We start from the raw sequence: 15,495 nt of genomic DNA, 5'->3' as shown, positions 1-15,495 counted from the left end.
ATGATACTAACATTTGTGCATCACAGCCAGTCACCACAAGTATAATACTATAGAAAACGTGAGAGGAGGGGAGAGATGGGGCACACAGAAAACTGCAGGGGGCCACTGAATTAACCCCCACCACTCACAACCACACAGCCACACAGAAAGAAGCTTCTAGAACAGAGGCGTTCTTATAGCGCCAGGGAGATCCCCAAACATTCCACTGTGAATGTCCCTGAGCCCTGCATTCACAGAGCCTGGGAACAAGACACACACACACACACTTTCTCTCTCTTACACACACACACAGACACACACAGACACACACACACACACACAGACACACACACACACACACAAACACTCACACCCTCACACACTCAGGACCACCTGTTTGTCGCTGGAGGCTGGTTGGCAAAAGCGTGCTGCAGTGAATTAAAAAGCTTTATAGCTCAGTGCAAAGCCTTTGATATAAAACCTTCAGAAAGAGAGAGACAGAAAGAGAGAGAAGAGAAAAAGAGAGAAAGAGAGAGGCAGAGAGAGAGAGAAAGGAGAAAAAAGAAAAGAGGGAGAATGATGAAGAGAGCACAGGAGAGTCAAAGACTGAAAGAAAGAGAGAGCGAGGAGGGAGACAGATGAAGAGAGAGACAGCACAAAAGATGTAGAGGGAGAGAGTCAAAGACTGAGGGGGAGGAGAGAAATAGATGAAGAGAGAGAGAGGGAGAAAGAGAGATAGAGATAAATTGAGGCTGGCACTCCAGCACTTTATCTTTTCATGACTTAAAAAAAAAAAAAAACATGTTAGGATTAATATCCTATGCTAATTCTGTGCTAAGAATACTCAGTACCACCTTCCAGTGACAGCGCTCAGCTCTCAGCTCTTTTACTGTAACTATTCTTAGACAACACCTTTTACTTTCAAGAAATCTCACTTAGACAGACTCTGTGATTAGCCCTGAGGCTCGAATGCTGATGCACTTTGTGCCGTGTGCAGTATTAGTATAAATAGGGAACAGGACTGCACATGATCAACTTAACACTAGTATTGTACATATTATATTGCTACTGCATTAGGCACGGTGATATATCAAAAACACATTTTTAACTTTTAACTCACAGAAGACACACCTTACCTGCTCTTTACTGCTTTATACAATCCTATCCAAACCTGACTGACATGTAATGCTACAAGTGAACATATAAATTTTGGTTGAATTATGTTGATGGGGGTGATCCGTACATAACACAGCCTTCCGCAGCGTGCAATTTGGTGGACAGGTATCCCATCTTACACGCTACTCTGAGAAGTAAATACTTCTCAATTGGTCAGTTGGGGGTGCTGTGACTCACATTTGCATTATGGCCCATGTACTTAACACATTCTGTCTTTTGATCCTCTAAAGACTTTACAGTTATAACCTGAATATCACTTCTATTCAGCACAGCTTCCTCATTCACTCTTCGTCCAATTTTCCTCAAACTTGACAAATATGTTTTCTATGTGCCACAAGTGTGCTAGGGTGCCCCCCTTGTTTAACCACAGTTAGTGCTTGGGAAACCTTTTGTTGCTACATTTTGTTTCCTTTTATTCTTTAACAGACTGCCTATGTAAGTAAAATGCTTATCAGCCAATCAGCAGTTCAGATGTTGGAACAATCATGCTTATTGGTTCACTGATGCAGATAAGACTGACTATGTCTTCAGGTACTAAAATCTGGTATTTAACATTACATTTTGTTGATTCTTGGCGACACTAAAAAAATCTGTACCATAAAAGTATCAAATTTTGATATGTAGCTCTATACAGCACACAGTAAAACACTGATTGGTTAATGGGTTTGATTGCACATTGTAAAGTAAGGTAGTGCAAAGTATACAGTGGGGAACCCTCTGGAGGCCTAGAAGGCCCTAAGAATGACTGAAAAAAATGTCTACAATTTTTTGTTCATTGTTTTGCTTAATTCTGGCTGGAAACAAAAGGGTTAGATGCCCAAAAGAAAATTATACAATCTATTTTGTTTCCTTCTAGGTAGATACAGCCAAGCAAGCTCTCTCACTGGTCATTTAGTAGCTGAACTGCTGTCATAACTATTAAGCCCTATCATCAATAGGATGGGACAGAAGAATCAATCAATCAGATTTTAATTTCCAATGGGAGTGACTAACTTTACGAGGAAAAAGAATGTTACTCTAGGCCTTCTGGACGTCCTAGATATGTCACAGAATGCAAGTGATATCCTGACCAATACATTGTAGTCAGATAGGAAACAGTGGCAGGTCAATGCCAGGGCTCTGAAGGAATCACTGTAAAACTGTTAGAAGGAAAAATACATATTTACAAGCTTCAACTGCTCATCTTTCATCTAGAAAGATAAAAAAACACTCGTGAAATCACTGTTAGCTTAGTGCTAACATACTACTAAAATCACATAAGGGTGCTAACTGAAACTAACCTCACAGTAGAGTTTTTTTTGTCTAGTTGTGACCAAAACTGAAGGCCTAGCTCTAGTAGCTGTGGTTCACCACTGACAGTATTGTAATAATGATTAATTAACAAGATATTGTGCAACTGTAGTAGCAGATAAGCGTAAAGGACATGAGAATAGAGTGGAGCAGCAGGCACCTGTTGTACGGGAGTGTGTAAATTCATCATGTTACAATGTGTGTGTGTGTGTGTGTGTGTTTGTGTGTGAGAGAGAGAGAGAGAGAGTGAATGAGTGAGAGAGAAAGAGAGGGTTGTTCATTCATTGCAGCACTCTTGAGTCTGAGGTGAAAGGCCGTAGACTGCAGGGTCAGTGACACAGACACTCACACACAAGCACTGAGGAAATCCCCTGCCTCTCTACCCCTTTAGATCTCACGTTCTACTCTTACACCCACCCAAACCACCCTGTACCACTACAGACACATGCACACTAACACCCACCCCAAAGATAATTTAAGAGAAGTTGGGGTCAGTTAAATAAAGACACACAATAGCCCTTCCTCTCCCATATCAATAACCCTAACCTAGCAAAAACATGCTAGTTCCTCCAGCAGGCCTGAGGGCACTGTATACATTACAGTATACATTACATCTGAGTGGTGTGGTATCGGTGGGAAACACTCGTAAGGAAACCGGAGAGTGGTGAGAGGATCAGAGGATAAGTTCATCACCACTTCAGAATTTCAGTAAAGAATGGCACTCAATGAGAAATGCTGTGTTCCTCAGCTTTTTACCAAGGCTAGGACTACACAGCATGAACACAAGTACGGTAATTATTTTAGTAGCCATAAAATGCAATTTCTTTTCTTTTTTTTTTTGGATGAGGTCCCTCGGAAAGGTAAATGTGAACTGGATTTTTGTCTTTGTAGGTGAGCAAGCAAGTAAATCAGAGCTTGTGAGCTGTGCGTAGTGGGAGTGGAGTGCCATGATTTTGCTTGGAGCGGCTTTTCAAAAAGTCAGAGCGTCAGTGTTCTCTCTTACTCTGAAACTGCTCCAGTATCACTCCATTCCATGAGCCAGGCAGCTCTTTTTTCCCCAAACTGACCACCTTTGAGTGACGAGTGATGCAGCAGTGACTGCTACAGCTCACATATGATGGCCATTCATACACAGTGGCTGTGCTCTGGAGCTGCTCAGCAGGAAATTCTCACCGATCACAACAAAGTTCTACAGATATTACACAGAGTCAGTCTCATGTTGTCCAATTTGAATGGGTGAATGACAAAGATGGTGTTTCAAGCATGTGTATTTGTTTACCCTCGGCAGTTTTCTAGCTTGTGATTGGGCTGTCGCTTCAAGCCAAAAAAAGTTTTTTTTTTCTCTTTGTTGTTTTTGTGAAGTAGTGTGGATTGTTTTCACAGCAGGGGTGTTTTTACCCCTTCACTTTCGCCCATTATTGCTCGCTAGCAGCTCAACACTGAGTCACAACATTACACACACTGACACTACAGTGTCCTAGTTCAGAGTTACTGGAAAAAAAATTGATTATTAATTTAAAATATCAAGCCAGTTCCCATTTCGCCAGCAGAATGGCCACTAGGGGGCTGCAGAAAGAGATGACAACATTAATGCTATAGGGTTAAAAGATGGATCTGCATTATTTTGATCAAAATAACTGGATTACATGAACACCTTAATTCATAAAGTTGGTCTTAATTCATAAAGGTAGACTTCCATGTTAAAAGTAACCATTTTTGGCCCTATAACCATTTACATCAGTCCAAGCTATACAACTCCCCACCTCTGAGATTCCAAACACAGATCTTTGTGTTCATTTAATGTATATGTGTGTGTGTGTATGTATGTGTGTATGTAAATGTATATATTTATTTATTTATAGGCCAAGTGTGGCCTTTACACAGCATCTTTAAACAGTCTGCAGTCATGTTTTCTCAGTACTCCACTTACTAAGCACTCTAAGCACTTCTTATATGTCTGTTGCTTATTAAATCCATATAACCTGAGACCAATAGATTTAATGGGTTCACACATTAGATTAGGGTTTAATTGTAGAATACGAAAGAAAAATATACCCTAATGTACTGTTCTCTCCTACAAATTATATATGAGCATAATTACAGCCAGGTCACCTTTTTAATATGCCCCTGAAAAGCAAGCAGCACTTCAGCAAATCCCGTCACTCCTTTTACCCACAAAACCTTCCCTCGCAAACATGCGCCACAGTCCCTCCTGACTATGATTTCAGCATCCTTGTTTTTACAGCTCCTAATTGCAGTGCCTGGTTGCAGTATCCGTCTCCTTCAGTTACTTTTAGGCTTGAATGCACACACTCGAGAGGTTGATCTCTCACTGATCTGGGACCAGTTTCACTTGTCTAAATCCTGAAGCTCAAACAATTGTGAAGGCCAAAACTGTTTAACCCTTCTCTACACAGGTTACAAATAGTTCAATCTTTGTTTTAGCTCATATTTCTTATTAAGAAACACAATCTCTATATGCTGCATATATTTTAAACGACAAGAAAAAGATCTAACACGGATTTTTGTCTTGAACTACCACTTTAAGCAAGAAAAGAATGCCCAGGAATATACCTCAGACGTCAGTTGCCTCTTACTGTTATTCTGGTTGAACCAATGTTTCCTACATCTAAAATAAGCTGTTGGTCTGTGTACTGTTAAGAATGTGTGCTCATGCTTGTTCAGAAAACAACAACCAGTACCATCACAGCTTTGTTTTGAAAAATCTGATGTGTTACTTTAATTAACGCAATGTCCTCTGCGTCTCATCAGCAATAATACCTGATTTAATAAGTAATAAGCCACAAGAGGGTGAACATTACAGTGAATTTACCATTGGTAAAAGCTGTTGGTGTGAAACAGAGACCCCTTAACAGAGATAACGGCCTCTCACAGGTTCTTATTGATTTATAAACTAATATAAAGTCTAATCAATGTGTAATTGGTTGTGATATTAATTAGGGGTGGGTGATAAGGCAGAATACTTACACACTCATGATACTTCACAATACACAGTACTTTCACAATATACAATATGCATCAGGATATTTTGACGCACACAATGCATTAATAATGTCACATTTAAAATTTGCTATAAAAAACTTTTAATGCAATGATTATTATTTTACATCCTGTGCTGCACTAAATCCAATTAACCAAGACTAATTATGCAGTCTCTGGAATGAAACATGCAGTTGTTCAGTGTTTAAGTACTGATGATATCCACTGTGTATCACAATACCAGAATTGATGACGACAACAATAAAATATCACAATATTGTCCACGTCTAATTTGAATTATTATTTAGAATAACTGCACAACACAACTAGCCAAGCAATGTAATTTGTTAACAGTGGGCTGGTAACAAAGCAACATAGAAAAGAATAATTCCATATGGCATATAAATACAGACCTTAGTTGACGTGTGTGATCACATGCACGAATAGCAAGTATCTTAAAATGTACATGCTGACATCTACACTGTTAGTGGCCCTACATGAAGAGGCCACAAGGTAGCAGGAATAAATATATAGGCTGCTTTTTCCAGTAGAAGACACATTGACCACATAGCCGTCCTTCATTGCAGTACAGATGCAATGCCAGGCCTACATAAACAAAGGGAAAATGCTAAAACCACTAATAACGACTGAATGGATACGGTAGCACTGCACACAAAGTGTGATTACACTGACTGGTTCTCAGTAGCTTTTGTTTGTCGTTAGCCACATTAGTGCTCTTCTGCATGACATATTCCATCAACAGGAAAGCAAAAGGGACTTTTTTCAGGACTTCCTCTGAATGACCCATTTAGGACATTTTCTCCAAAAGCAGAACCAACAGAAACTAAAGAGGAATTACAAGAAATGCACAATACAGTTATATAAATGCAACTCAAATTGATACCAAAAGTGCATAACTCTGGGCAGCGCAGTGTCTGTATGGAGAAAGTTTTCCATCTTGCATGTTCAGAAAAGTGGAAAGTCCACTTAAACCTGTGTCTGTTACAGTATAATTTTGCCTTAGCTGCATCTATTTATATGAAAAAACCTGTTACATGTTTGACGTGTTGTCTACATAGAAGTGCAGAATTATTAGTGAGTATCACAGGAAACTTTAAGAAGCAGAAGATCTGTGAGAATGAAACTCCTGCACTGTTCAGTCTCTCAGAGTGTAGACCCCAGAACTTCATTAGAGGAATAAATGGAGATGCAGTAGAAGATGTTTGTTCAACCTTAGCTTTAAAAAGTTCCGTTGCACTTGAAAAGGTTCTATATTTGGGACCATAAAAAAGCATGTATGATCTGAATTGGCTATTTCTGGAATCAGACATTCTACCTAAACAAATCCCAGTTCAAACTCATTTGACAAGACAAGATGAGCCAGCAGAGTTTTAGAACACTGAAGACAGAAGTTTCAACAGAAAGCTATTTAAAAACACAGGCCTCACACTTCGTCTTATCATGTTTCCTGTGTGATCCGATTCTAACAGCTAATTCTAACAACAAATGCAGTGAAAGACTAACAGCAAATGTGCACAGTACTCTTCTTCCAGTCACAAAATCTGATCACATTTGGTCACTGGAGACACATGAAAATTCCAAATTTTCCAAAGAAAAACATGTATCTCCATTTTTGGTGATTTTTATTTTTCTGCATCATTTGAACACAGCAGTTTTCCTTTACATTACGTTGTAGTTGACTGTCTTGGTTGCAAACAATATTAACTTACAAATATTAACCTTTTGGCACCCTCTGCTTTCACACTAGTAAAAAAAGAAACCTAAATATGTGAATGTATAACAAACTTCACAACTTTGCATGAACTGTTAGCCAACATCACTCATTTCAGTGTTACGTTGATTTTGCTGGTGAATGGAACTGTAGTAAAAGTTAGGACAGTTAAAGTGTAGAATTTCACAAAGCATCCCTTACAGAAAAACACATGAATTTCACATGTAAATGAACAGAGTTTTTTACAGACCTCAAATGTTATATGTGACTTTTCTGAAAGGGAACAATTGAGAATAAATGGGATTTACTTCTAGACCAATTTGCTGCTGTAGCATCTGATAAAAACCAGGATAAATCAGAACCTGGATCCTGAATAATGACTGTGAAGTGGGGGGGGGTTCTCCCTTCCTTTAGAATTCTCTTTGCAGGCTGCAGTCCCCACCTCCCCACATATATGAACAATTAAAAACTCATCAAATCAAAACAACTAGCACGAACAGTCAGTTCTGACGAAAGGTGATGCGTTTTCATGTGTGGATAGTGACCACCTGGTTCAAGTAATACCATTTTATTGCTATAACCTAGCGCTGCAGTCATATAATATATTTGATCTTCAAAAAATAAAATCTGTAGATGTAAATACCGTTCTAAAACTGCAGTATGACTACTGCATAAAACTTTCAAAGCCAGCACTGAACATCCTAAAACTAGACAGCTCACACCGATCAAGCTGCCTTTACAAAACTTGCGTCATCTGATCAGCGCTGGTTTAACACATCCTGAGAAATACCCTGTTCCAGATTTTTTTATTTTTTGTAATATCTGTGTCATATGAAGAGAGGAGTTTGCGCTCGTGTTTTTAGGCCAGGCGCGTGACTGTCTACAAAAAAGGAAATGGTCATTCATAATGGTCAGTTTCCTGCTGGGGCTAAAACACCATCCTGCATGACAGTCTTTCATGTTGAGCTACAATCAGTTCCTCAGCTACTGTCTGTACTGTTTCCCTATAGGCAGGGCAACTAAAACTGGCCTGAGATCTGTTTATAAGAGCAGCCTTATCTGACACAGATAGTTCCTCTTGTACTACAGGATCAAGCACATCAGGCCAAGATTCGGTTACAAAGAAACATCAGCGTTTCTGAGGAATACAAAAGCACCGTGCTGTGACTCCGGAGCATCTGACTGGAGCAGAATGAAAAACAAGCATGTTTGAGACCGGCTGAGACCTTTCTAAACTTTTTTGGGGGTTGGTACATCCTCTCCACCCTGTAAAATACCTCTCCAAATGACCTGGGTGGAGAGCGTCATGTTCATAAATGCACGTAAGCATATGCTCCAGAAGCGTCTCTCTCACACATATACAACGCCATGAGCAGACCTGAACAGTCACAGGCAGCAGTTTGAATAAGATCCCAGCTGAGCTAATGAACCATTTAACCAGGACTGAAGAGCGATTACATTCATACTCATCTTATTAACACACAAAGGCTGGGTCCACAAAAGAGGCCCTAGCATTTATACAATAAACAAACCAACTAAGAAAACCCCAATGCTATGGTTGCTCTTTACTTAAAGGAGGATTCAACCAAAGACTTTCTGCATAATTCACTGGTTGAGTGGCTTGATGTGAAATGGTTCATGGTAGAAAAACATACATTCTTGATTTCTTTACAGTGGTGGTGATAGGATAATGGCAAAGTAGTGATAAATCTGGGGAAAAAAAAAAAAGTTTTCTATGGGGACTATTTTGTCTCACAAAACTTTGAAAGCACCATTAATTTTAATAGCTTTTAACAAATATGTTTTAGGCCAAATGCATCTGAAAACTACTGTAAAACAATGTCATTGTATTCATAACCATTTCATGTAATAACTATGTGAGGGAGCTTTTAGAGGCAATAAACTCTTCAGACATCTGGTTCCTATCACTACCAGTGAGAACTCAGTCTCATTTCTCTAGAATAGAACATTTTACATCAAACCACTCTGAATGACTTTGTTTACATCTTAAACATTTAACTATGCTGAAATTTAGAAAAACTGATGGAATTCCCCAAAAAGGGTGCTGTTCATAAGGCTGCGTGACACCTACACTGGCCATTCATATGACCTACATAAACACTGTCATCTGAAAACACCAGCTGCTCTTTACACAGTGTAAACACCTCACACTGAATGGACCAATAGAAATGTCAACAGTGTATTTTTCCTACTTCTACAAAGTCGCCATTACAGAGATAAAAATTTGTTAAAAGAGCGAAGATATAAATATGCTCTAATAAACATATGAAAATATGTATAAATGGTGATTTCAACTGATGTGAGCTGTCATGATGCCAGGCTGACAACACCAGTGTGAGGTGACATACATTTTAGTTGATATTAGGTTATGTTATGCCACTTTTTCAGGCTGAAATCAGCATTGTGCCATTCTGAAATACCAGAAACACATTCAGCAAAGCCAGCTTTCAAAATGTGCTCGATCATTGCAACCTGGAAAGTGTCATAACAACCAAGTCAAAACAACCATATTCCAACCAAAATCTGTCTCTTAACATAGATGTTATGTCCTCTTGATTTCACGGTGGACAAATACAGCATTAATGACATCTGAGACTAGTTGGAATCACTGTTCATTAATGTCTGTAGGCTTATGTTGGTGTCAGGAATGTCTTATGTAACCTTTTGAACATTGTAACCAAAACTACAACAAAAAACAAATAATATCTGGATGCCAGAGAATTCAGATTTGCATTCATTTTACCTGAGGAAAAATGGGGCCTTTAGAAACTGTTTTAGACAAAGATGAACACACACACACACACACACACACACACACACACACACACACACGTGCAACACTGTTTATTTGCCCTTTGTTTTGCTTAATAGGTCCACAGAATAAACAGGAAAAGAGGGCTCAACCGAGTCTGGGAGGAAAGAAAAGGATGCTTTAGGCACCTGTGTCACAATAACCTCAATGGACCCTTAACGAAGCCCCGGGAAAACCACGAGACATTCCACAGCAGGACACTGTCTACCACAGCCATGACAACATGTCTGCATGAACACAAAATAACAAAAAATATCCCCTGGGTCGGTCATTACAAGCAAAGCTGCATCAAATACTTCCCTTTTCATAATTAAGGCAAACACCGCACTTCCTATTAAGGCAAATTCTTTATTTATTGTGGTTTCTGATGAAACAAAAGTAATAAAGTTTCCTTATAAGTCTGAATATTTCCTTTAACTAACATTGCATCCTAAGATGTTTGCTTAAGGGAGTGTCCTGCTGCAGTCCTGCTCTCTCTCTCGTCTTATCTTTTATCCTTCTCCTTCCCCATTAACTTTACTCACTGTCTCTCTCTTTCTGTCTAATACAAGCACTTAGAACTTAGCCAGAAAAATAACAGCAGCTAAATAAATGAATAACTACCACTAGCACAATTTTGTCTCCATCCCTTTTAAGGTAGGTCAGCTCACACTAGCGACGATTAGCATTAGTCGTTAGACATTCTGCTGTGCTCTAGGGGTTCTGATGCTCTGGGGACACTACGCCCACTTTATCTTTCAAATCATCCAGGCCTGGCGTCTCTGTCCAGCATAGAGCCCCTGAGTATGAGTCACTGACCAGTACTGCAAATCGGGTGAGATTGCACTTCAATAGAAAAATGACTTAAGGTCAGCAATTTTAAGTCAGGGTGTAACACTTAGCATAAATTCTACCCCCGTTCCAGTAGCCCTTAGTGTTAAACAGCCATTTAGCTACAAACCACTGCAACAACTGGTTCAGTAAGGCAGAGAAAATAACACCAAAACAGTCAATTCCACCACTACCTACTTTACACTGCCAAACCAGCACAAGAAACAGGAAAAAAAGAGATCAATTTGCCCTTTGCTTTATTACTGATTATCAGCCAATACCGAATATGATCCATACATAGTTTTGTATATAATACAGCTGCACACCTCATGTGCATTAAAGTTAGTAAAACCAATCCAATTTAAGTAACATATTGTTGCTGTCGGAAACAAAACCTAATATCTCCATTTTTGTTTTTCAGTTTTTGACATAATTAGAAAATGCCTGTTGGCATTTGTATTGTGTGTAAATTACATTATGAGTGGACCAAAAGAAACGGCTCAAAACGACTTAGGAAAAATTCTGGTTCCATTGACTTACATTAAAAGTAAAGTATCTTATTTCCTTCTCCTGTAAAGTTATCATTTTGGAGATATGAGGTTTCGTTCCAACAGCAGTGATATACTAGGCTGCCAGTTCCTTTAAAATGCCACAGTAAATGCTATAGTAATATCTTTTTTATTATGGGCATAATGTGACACTCTGAACTGATATTTTTCTGTTTTTTGAATTATCATTTTATAGTACATTTAACATTGACTTAATGATCTGATTTCACTTACGTGATGATTTGGCTACCAGTTACTTTAAGTATAGCAGTAAAATCACTTCATTTTTGATGTGTGCATAGTGGTACACTAGTTTAACCCAGTCAATACACTGGTCTTGCAGATATTGAAAGTAACTGGTAGCCAAATCATCACATCAGTGAAATTTTCGTTTTCCTCTTATGAAAAAGGTACCTAACTGCTGTAAATTGTAAATAATGTCTGTTCTTGGTACAACACTGATGTAAACAGAGTGAAAAAAAACTGGACCCGACCCATTAAAGCAACTTTGAATCAGCAATAATCCTGGCCATTTTTTCCAGTATTTAGTGTCTCCAATGTTTGTCCATTTTTTTCCACTCCTCTGAAGTTCAGTCTTAGAGGTTGGCTGCATTTTCTGCTTCTCGTGATCTAAACAACACAATCTAAAACAAATGACACTGAGGTAAAAGCTTTAAGTACTGTTTATCTGATGATGACAGTTTTGATGGTCTACCTGGTTTGGCACGGTTGTTAAGAGTCTCATTTTCTCTATATTTTTTATGACTTTTTTTTAACTCCAGTTTCTCCACTTATTTTCCTTTGACTTCCCCTTTCCTAATACAAGTGGATTATCTTATATCCAATCTCCTTAGAAATATCTCCTGAAAAATGGAAAATGGCTGTCATTAATGTAACCATACAACAAAAAGAAGGGTGGTCTCTAATTTTTGCACAGCCCTGTAGCCAGCTAATGTTAGCTGTTCACAGAGTTATACGATGCCTCCAAATTTATATCACCAAAACCATAATCACCTGAGTTTTGCTCTGTCTTGACTATGAGAAAATAGCGAGAGGACAGTCCAGTGTGACCACTTCTTTAAGCAATGCCTTTACATGATATCCTTACATGGGGAACACCACAGACCACAAGACCCCGACACCACAGGAAACATCAGTCCATCAAAGAGCACAGGACGTACTGGGATCAAGTGCGTTCATATGGCAAACATGCCTTACTGGTAGTTTCGCACTATCAGGATGTTCACACTGACTGATCTACAGTCAGTTTACATTCATACAAAACTCTAACCTTCACCATTATTTGAGGAAATATAAAACTGATTTCAGTACAAACAGCTAAATTCACACCCCCAGAGTAAAGAGTCTACAGGATACGTGGGGAAACTGACGAGAGCAAACAGCAGCAGTGTGACAGCAGTATGATAGTGAAGCAGATAAAAACCTGCTAAGCAAATGCTGTAGGTTTCACTGGTAAAACAATAAAGAGACACTGCTGGCTTTATCATTTATTTATGTCAGTGCCTTTTTTTCTGACACCACTGATGATCACGACAATAAACCATCTTTTGTCATTGTCATCAATGTTACTGTCCAGAGAAGCAGGAAAAAGGCATTTAACATATGCTGTGTTTGTGATTAGTTTATTGAGTAGTAGCTAACTCAATATTCAGAAGACTCATCTAGGGCACACTATGTAGTGAAGAAAGCATCTGTTAGAGGTGCAGCCTTTGAAGTAGAACTGCATGGGAGATCTAAGGGCAATGGTAATGAACAGTGTCACTGCTGAGAAAGAGAGAGAAGAGTGGTCACAAAGCCAGCAAGGAAAGATGGCTATAATAGGACACCCAGAGAGAGAAAGAACAAACTACAACCAAATATATTTCAACAAATGTCGCTCACTAAATTCACAGTTCACCAAAGCTTTAGTCATTAAGGGACCACCTGAACAGTACATAAGAGTTCCCTTGTATTTAGCAAGGAGGGCAAAACCACATCAGATCACTAGTAAAGGGAGTGGCTTCATTTAACCTTACCTCAAATCTCAGCTAATGGAAGCCACTCTCTTTACTACAGTTAATTAGACAGTTTCTTTTAGCTAAATATATGGAAAATAAAACTTAAAGATGTACACAATGCTCTATTTAGATTATGCTTTTGGAAAAAAAAGTCATGCAAAGAATTCAAAATATACAACTTTTTCTTTTCCAATACTGAAAACCTGAGTATCATCTGATTCTGATATCTGATATTTTTTTCTTTAAAATCTAATATCTGACTTGGCAGCCTAGTGTGATGGGGGAGTCCTGGTTAGCAGGTGAAACTGTCAATAGTAAACTGGGCAAATAAATAAAGAAATAAACACATTCTAAGTTGCAAGTGGCTCACCACTTTTCATATATGAGGTCATTCTAAATTTGACCTTTGTTATTACTTCATTCTCGAAACTCCACAGCTTTCTCAAATACTGCTTAATAACAGTGATTTCGAACTTCTGAACGGGAGTGCACATCACCTCCGAATATCTCCTATTCATGTACCGTCAACAGCTCTGTCCACAAGGAAGCCTTCTGAACCAAAACACGGAAACATTTTTTTCTTCCCCTCATTATCTTCCAGATGCAAATCTGGACAAACTGATTTAACTCACTCGATCCCAACGGCATCCGCACCCAAAAGATGAACCAGACGGTGGATGAAAGGTGATGTCAGCAGCAGCTCTCTGTATTATTCACTGTGCTGCACCCTGGAGCTGTTTCACACTAGCAGCTAAACCTGTGATCCTACCAGCCACTCTGTATGTCCTCACAGTCAAAGACTGAACTGAAGTGCCTTCAGCTCAATGAAACTAAATAAGGGGTTGAAAAAGAAATAAGGAACAAGTACAAAAAAGGGAACGCCTGATGACAGTCAGGATAAAATAACATGATCTCTCGCATCTGGACATCCAGCCCCACCCAGCACATCGGACCACAACACTTGAGTCATGTGCTGGCGCTGGACTAAAATGGATGACACTTCAAAAAATGCTACATTTGGTAGAATAAAGACTGACTAAGGGTGTGCTTACATTTATAGTTCGGTTCCCTTGGTCTGGAGGGAAAAAGACATTCTTGCATTTTAGTTCTGGTGTGCTTAGACACATCCGACATTAAACCAAACGATGTAAACAAACGGACAAAAGGTCAATATGTAGCTCCCAACTGACGACAGGAAAAGCTCGAGCTCAAATAAACAAACATTACTCACTGCTGCCCTCTAACTGTCCTCTAGCACCAGACAGAAGTTACAACTGTTGTTTTTTCCACGATCCATGATGTGATTCAATGCCAGAAGTTAAACATTTTTAGCAATTGGAAAAATCAGAGCTTATTTCAAATACATCCAGCACATATATAAAGGTGTTTTCTCTGCTTTCTTTTTGCATGCATTTTCCTCAACCCACGTGATGAAAACGCATCCCACTCACAGTCTGCTTGATGTGGTGTAAACATCTGCGGAACAACTGCGGAAGATAATTGTGTTAACTTAAATAATTGCAATGAGCTCAAATAAGTGTGATCACGTGATTATGTACTAACTGTGACAGGCCTAATAATATAATTGATGTGTGCCGTGACATGACTGTGTACTTAATAATGAACGTAATATATTTAATACTGAACTTGCCTCACCCATGTTATAAAATCGAAACTACCTGTTCTATACTTACAGATTCAGAGCACATAAAGGGAGAATACAACACATGCATTGAAGCCGAGTCGAAACAGCATCAGAAATTCATTTTTTGCACAAACTACACAAGTTATGTTTAGAAGTTATGAAGCAGGCTAAGACAGACCTCCTCGGGTGGTCTCGGCCTGCTTATTTGGTGCACACCAGGGCGCTGTGGTGCGTGTGCTACATGAAACACTAATAACTGATCGACAAATGCAAGTTGTTGAATGTTTATCTGTGCAATAATACATTATATACACTGTGTTTCACTAGTGCCCTAGTGCCATTTAATGTTCCAAACCTATGACTGGACAAAGGTAACTAAAATAACTTGAACGACTGAATAACTTCTGAGGTAACTGGGTAACTGGGTTTAAACAAAACTATTCCTTCACTTAGTAACTAAAAGG

At 38.9% G+C, this 15,495-nt stretch overlaps 1 protein-coding gene across 9 annotated transcripts in view; it reads right to left on the bottom strand.

The window, feature by feature from the left end:
- Positions 1-15,495, bottom strand: part of mcf2la (mcf.2 cell line derived transforming sequence-like a) — a 114,806-nt gene that overhangs the window by 75,779 nt on the left and 23,532 nt on the right. The window contains exon 1 of one of the 9 annotated variants that reach the window (XM_036563376.1): positions 14,019-14,193. The exons of the other annotated variants lie outside the window; for them this stretch is intronic. Coding sequence (XP_036419269.1) covers positions 14,019-14,034 — 16 coding nt within the window. The 5' untranslated portion in view covers positions 14,035-14,193. Of the gene's footprint in view, positions 1-14,018; positions 14,194-15,495 lie in introns of those variants that run through there. 9 annotated transcript variants of the gene reach the window in all.

This window comes from Colossoma macropomum, unplaced genomic scaffold, assembly GCF_904425465.1.
Source record: "Colossoma macropomum unplaced genomic scaffold, Colossoma_macropomum, whole genome shotgun sequence".
In the NCBI taxonomy this organism is placed as follows: Eukaryota; Metazoa; Chordata; class Actinopteri; order Characiformes; family Serrasalmidae; genus Colossoma; species Colossoma macropomum.
Note: the sequence above shows the minus strand (reverse complement) of the source record. Positions and strands in the feature narration are given on the sequence as shown.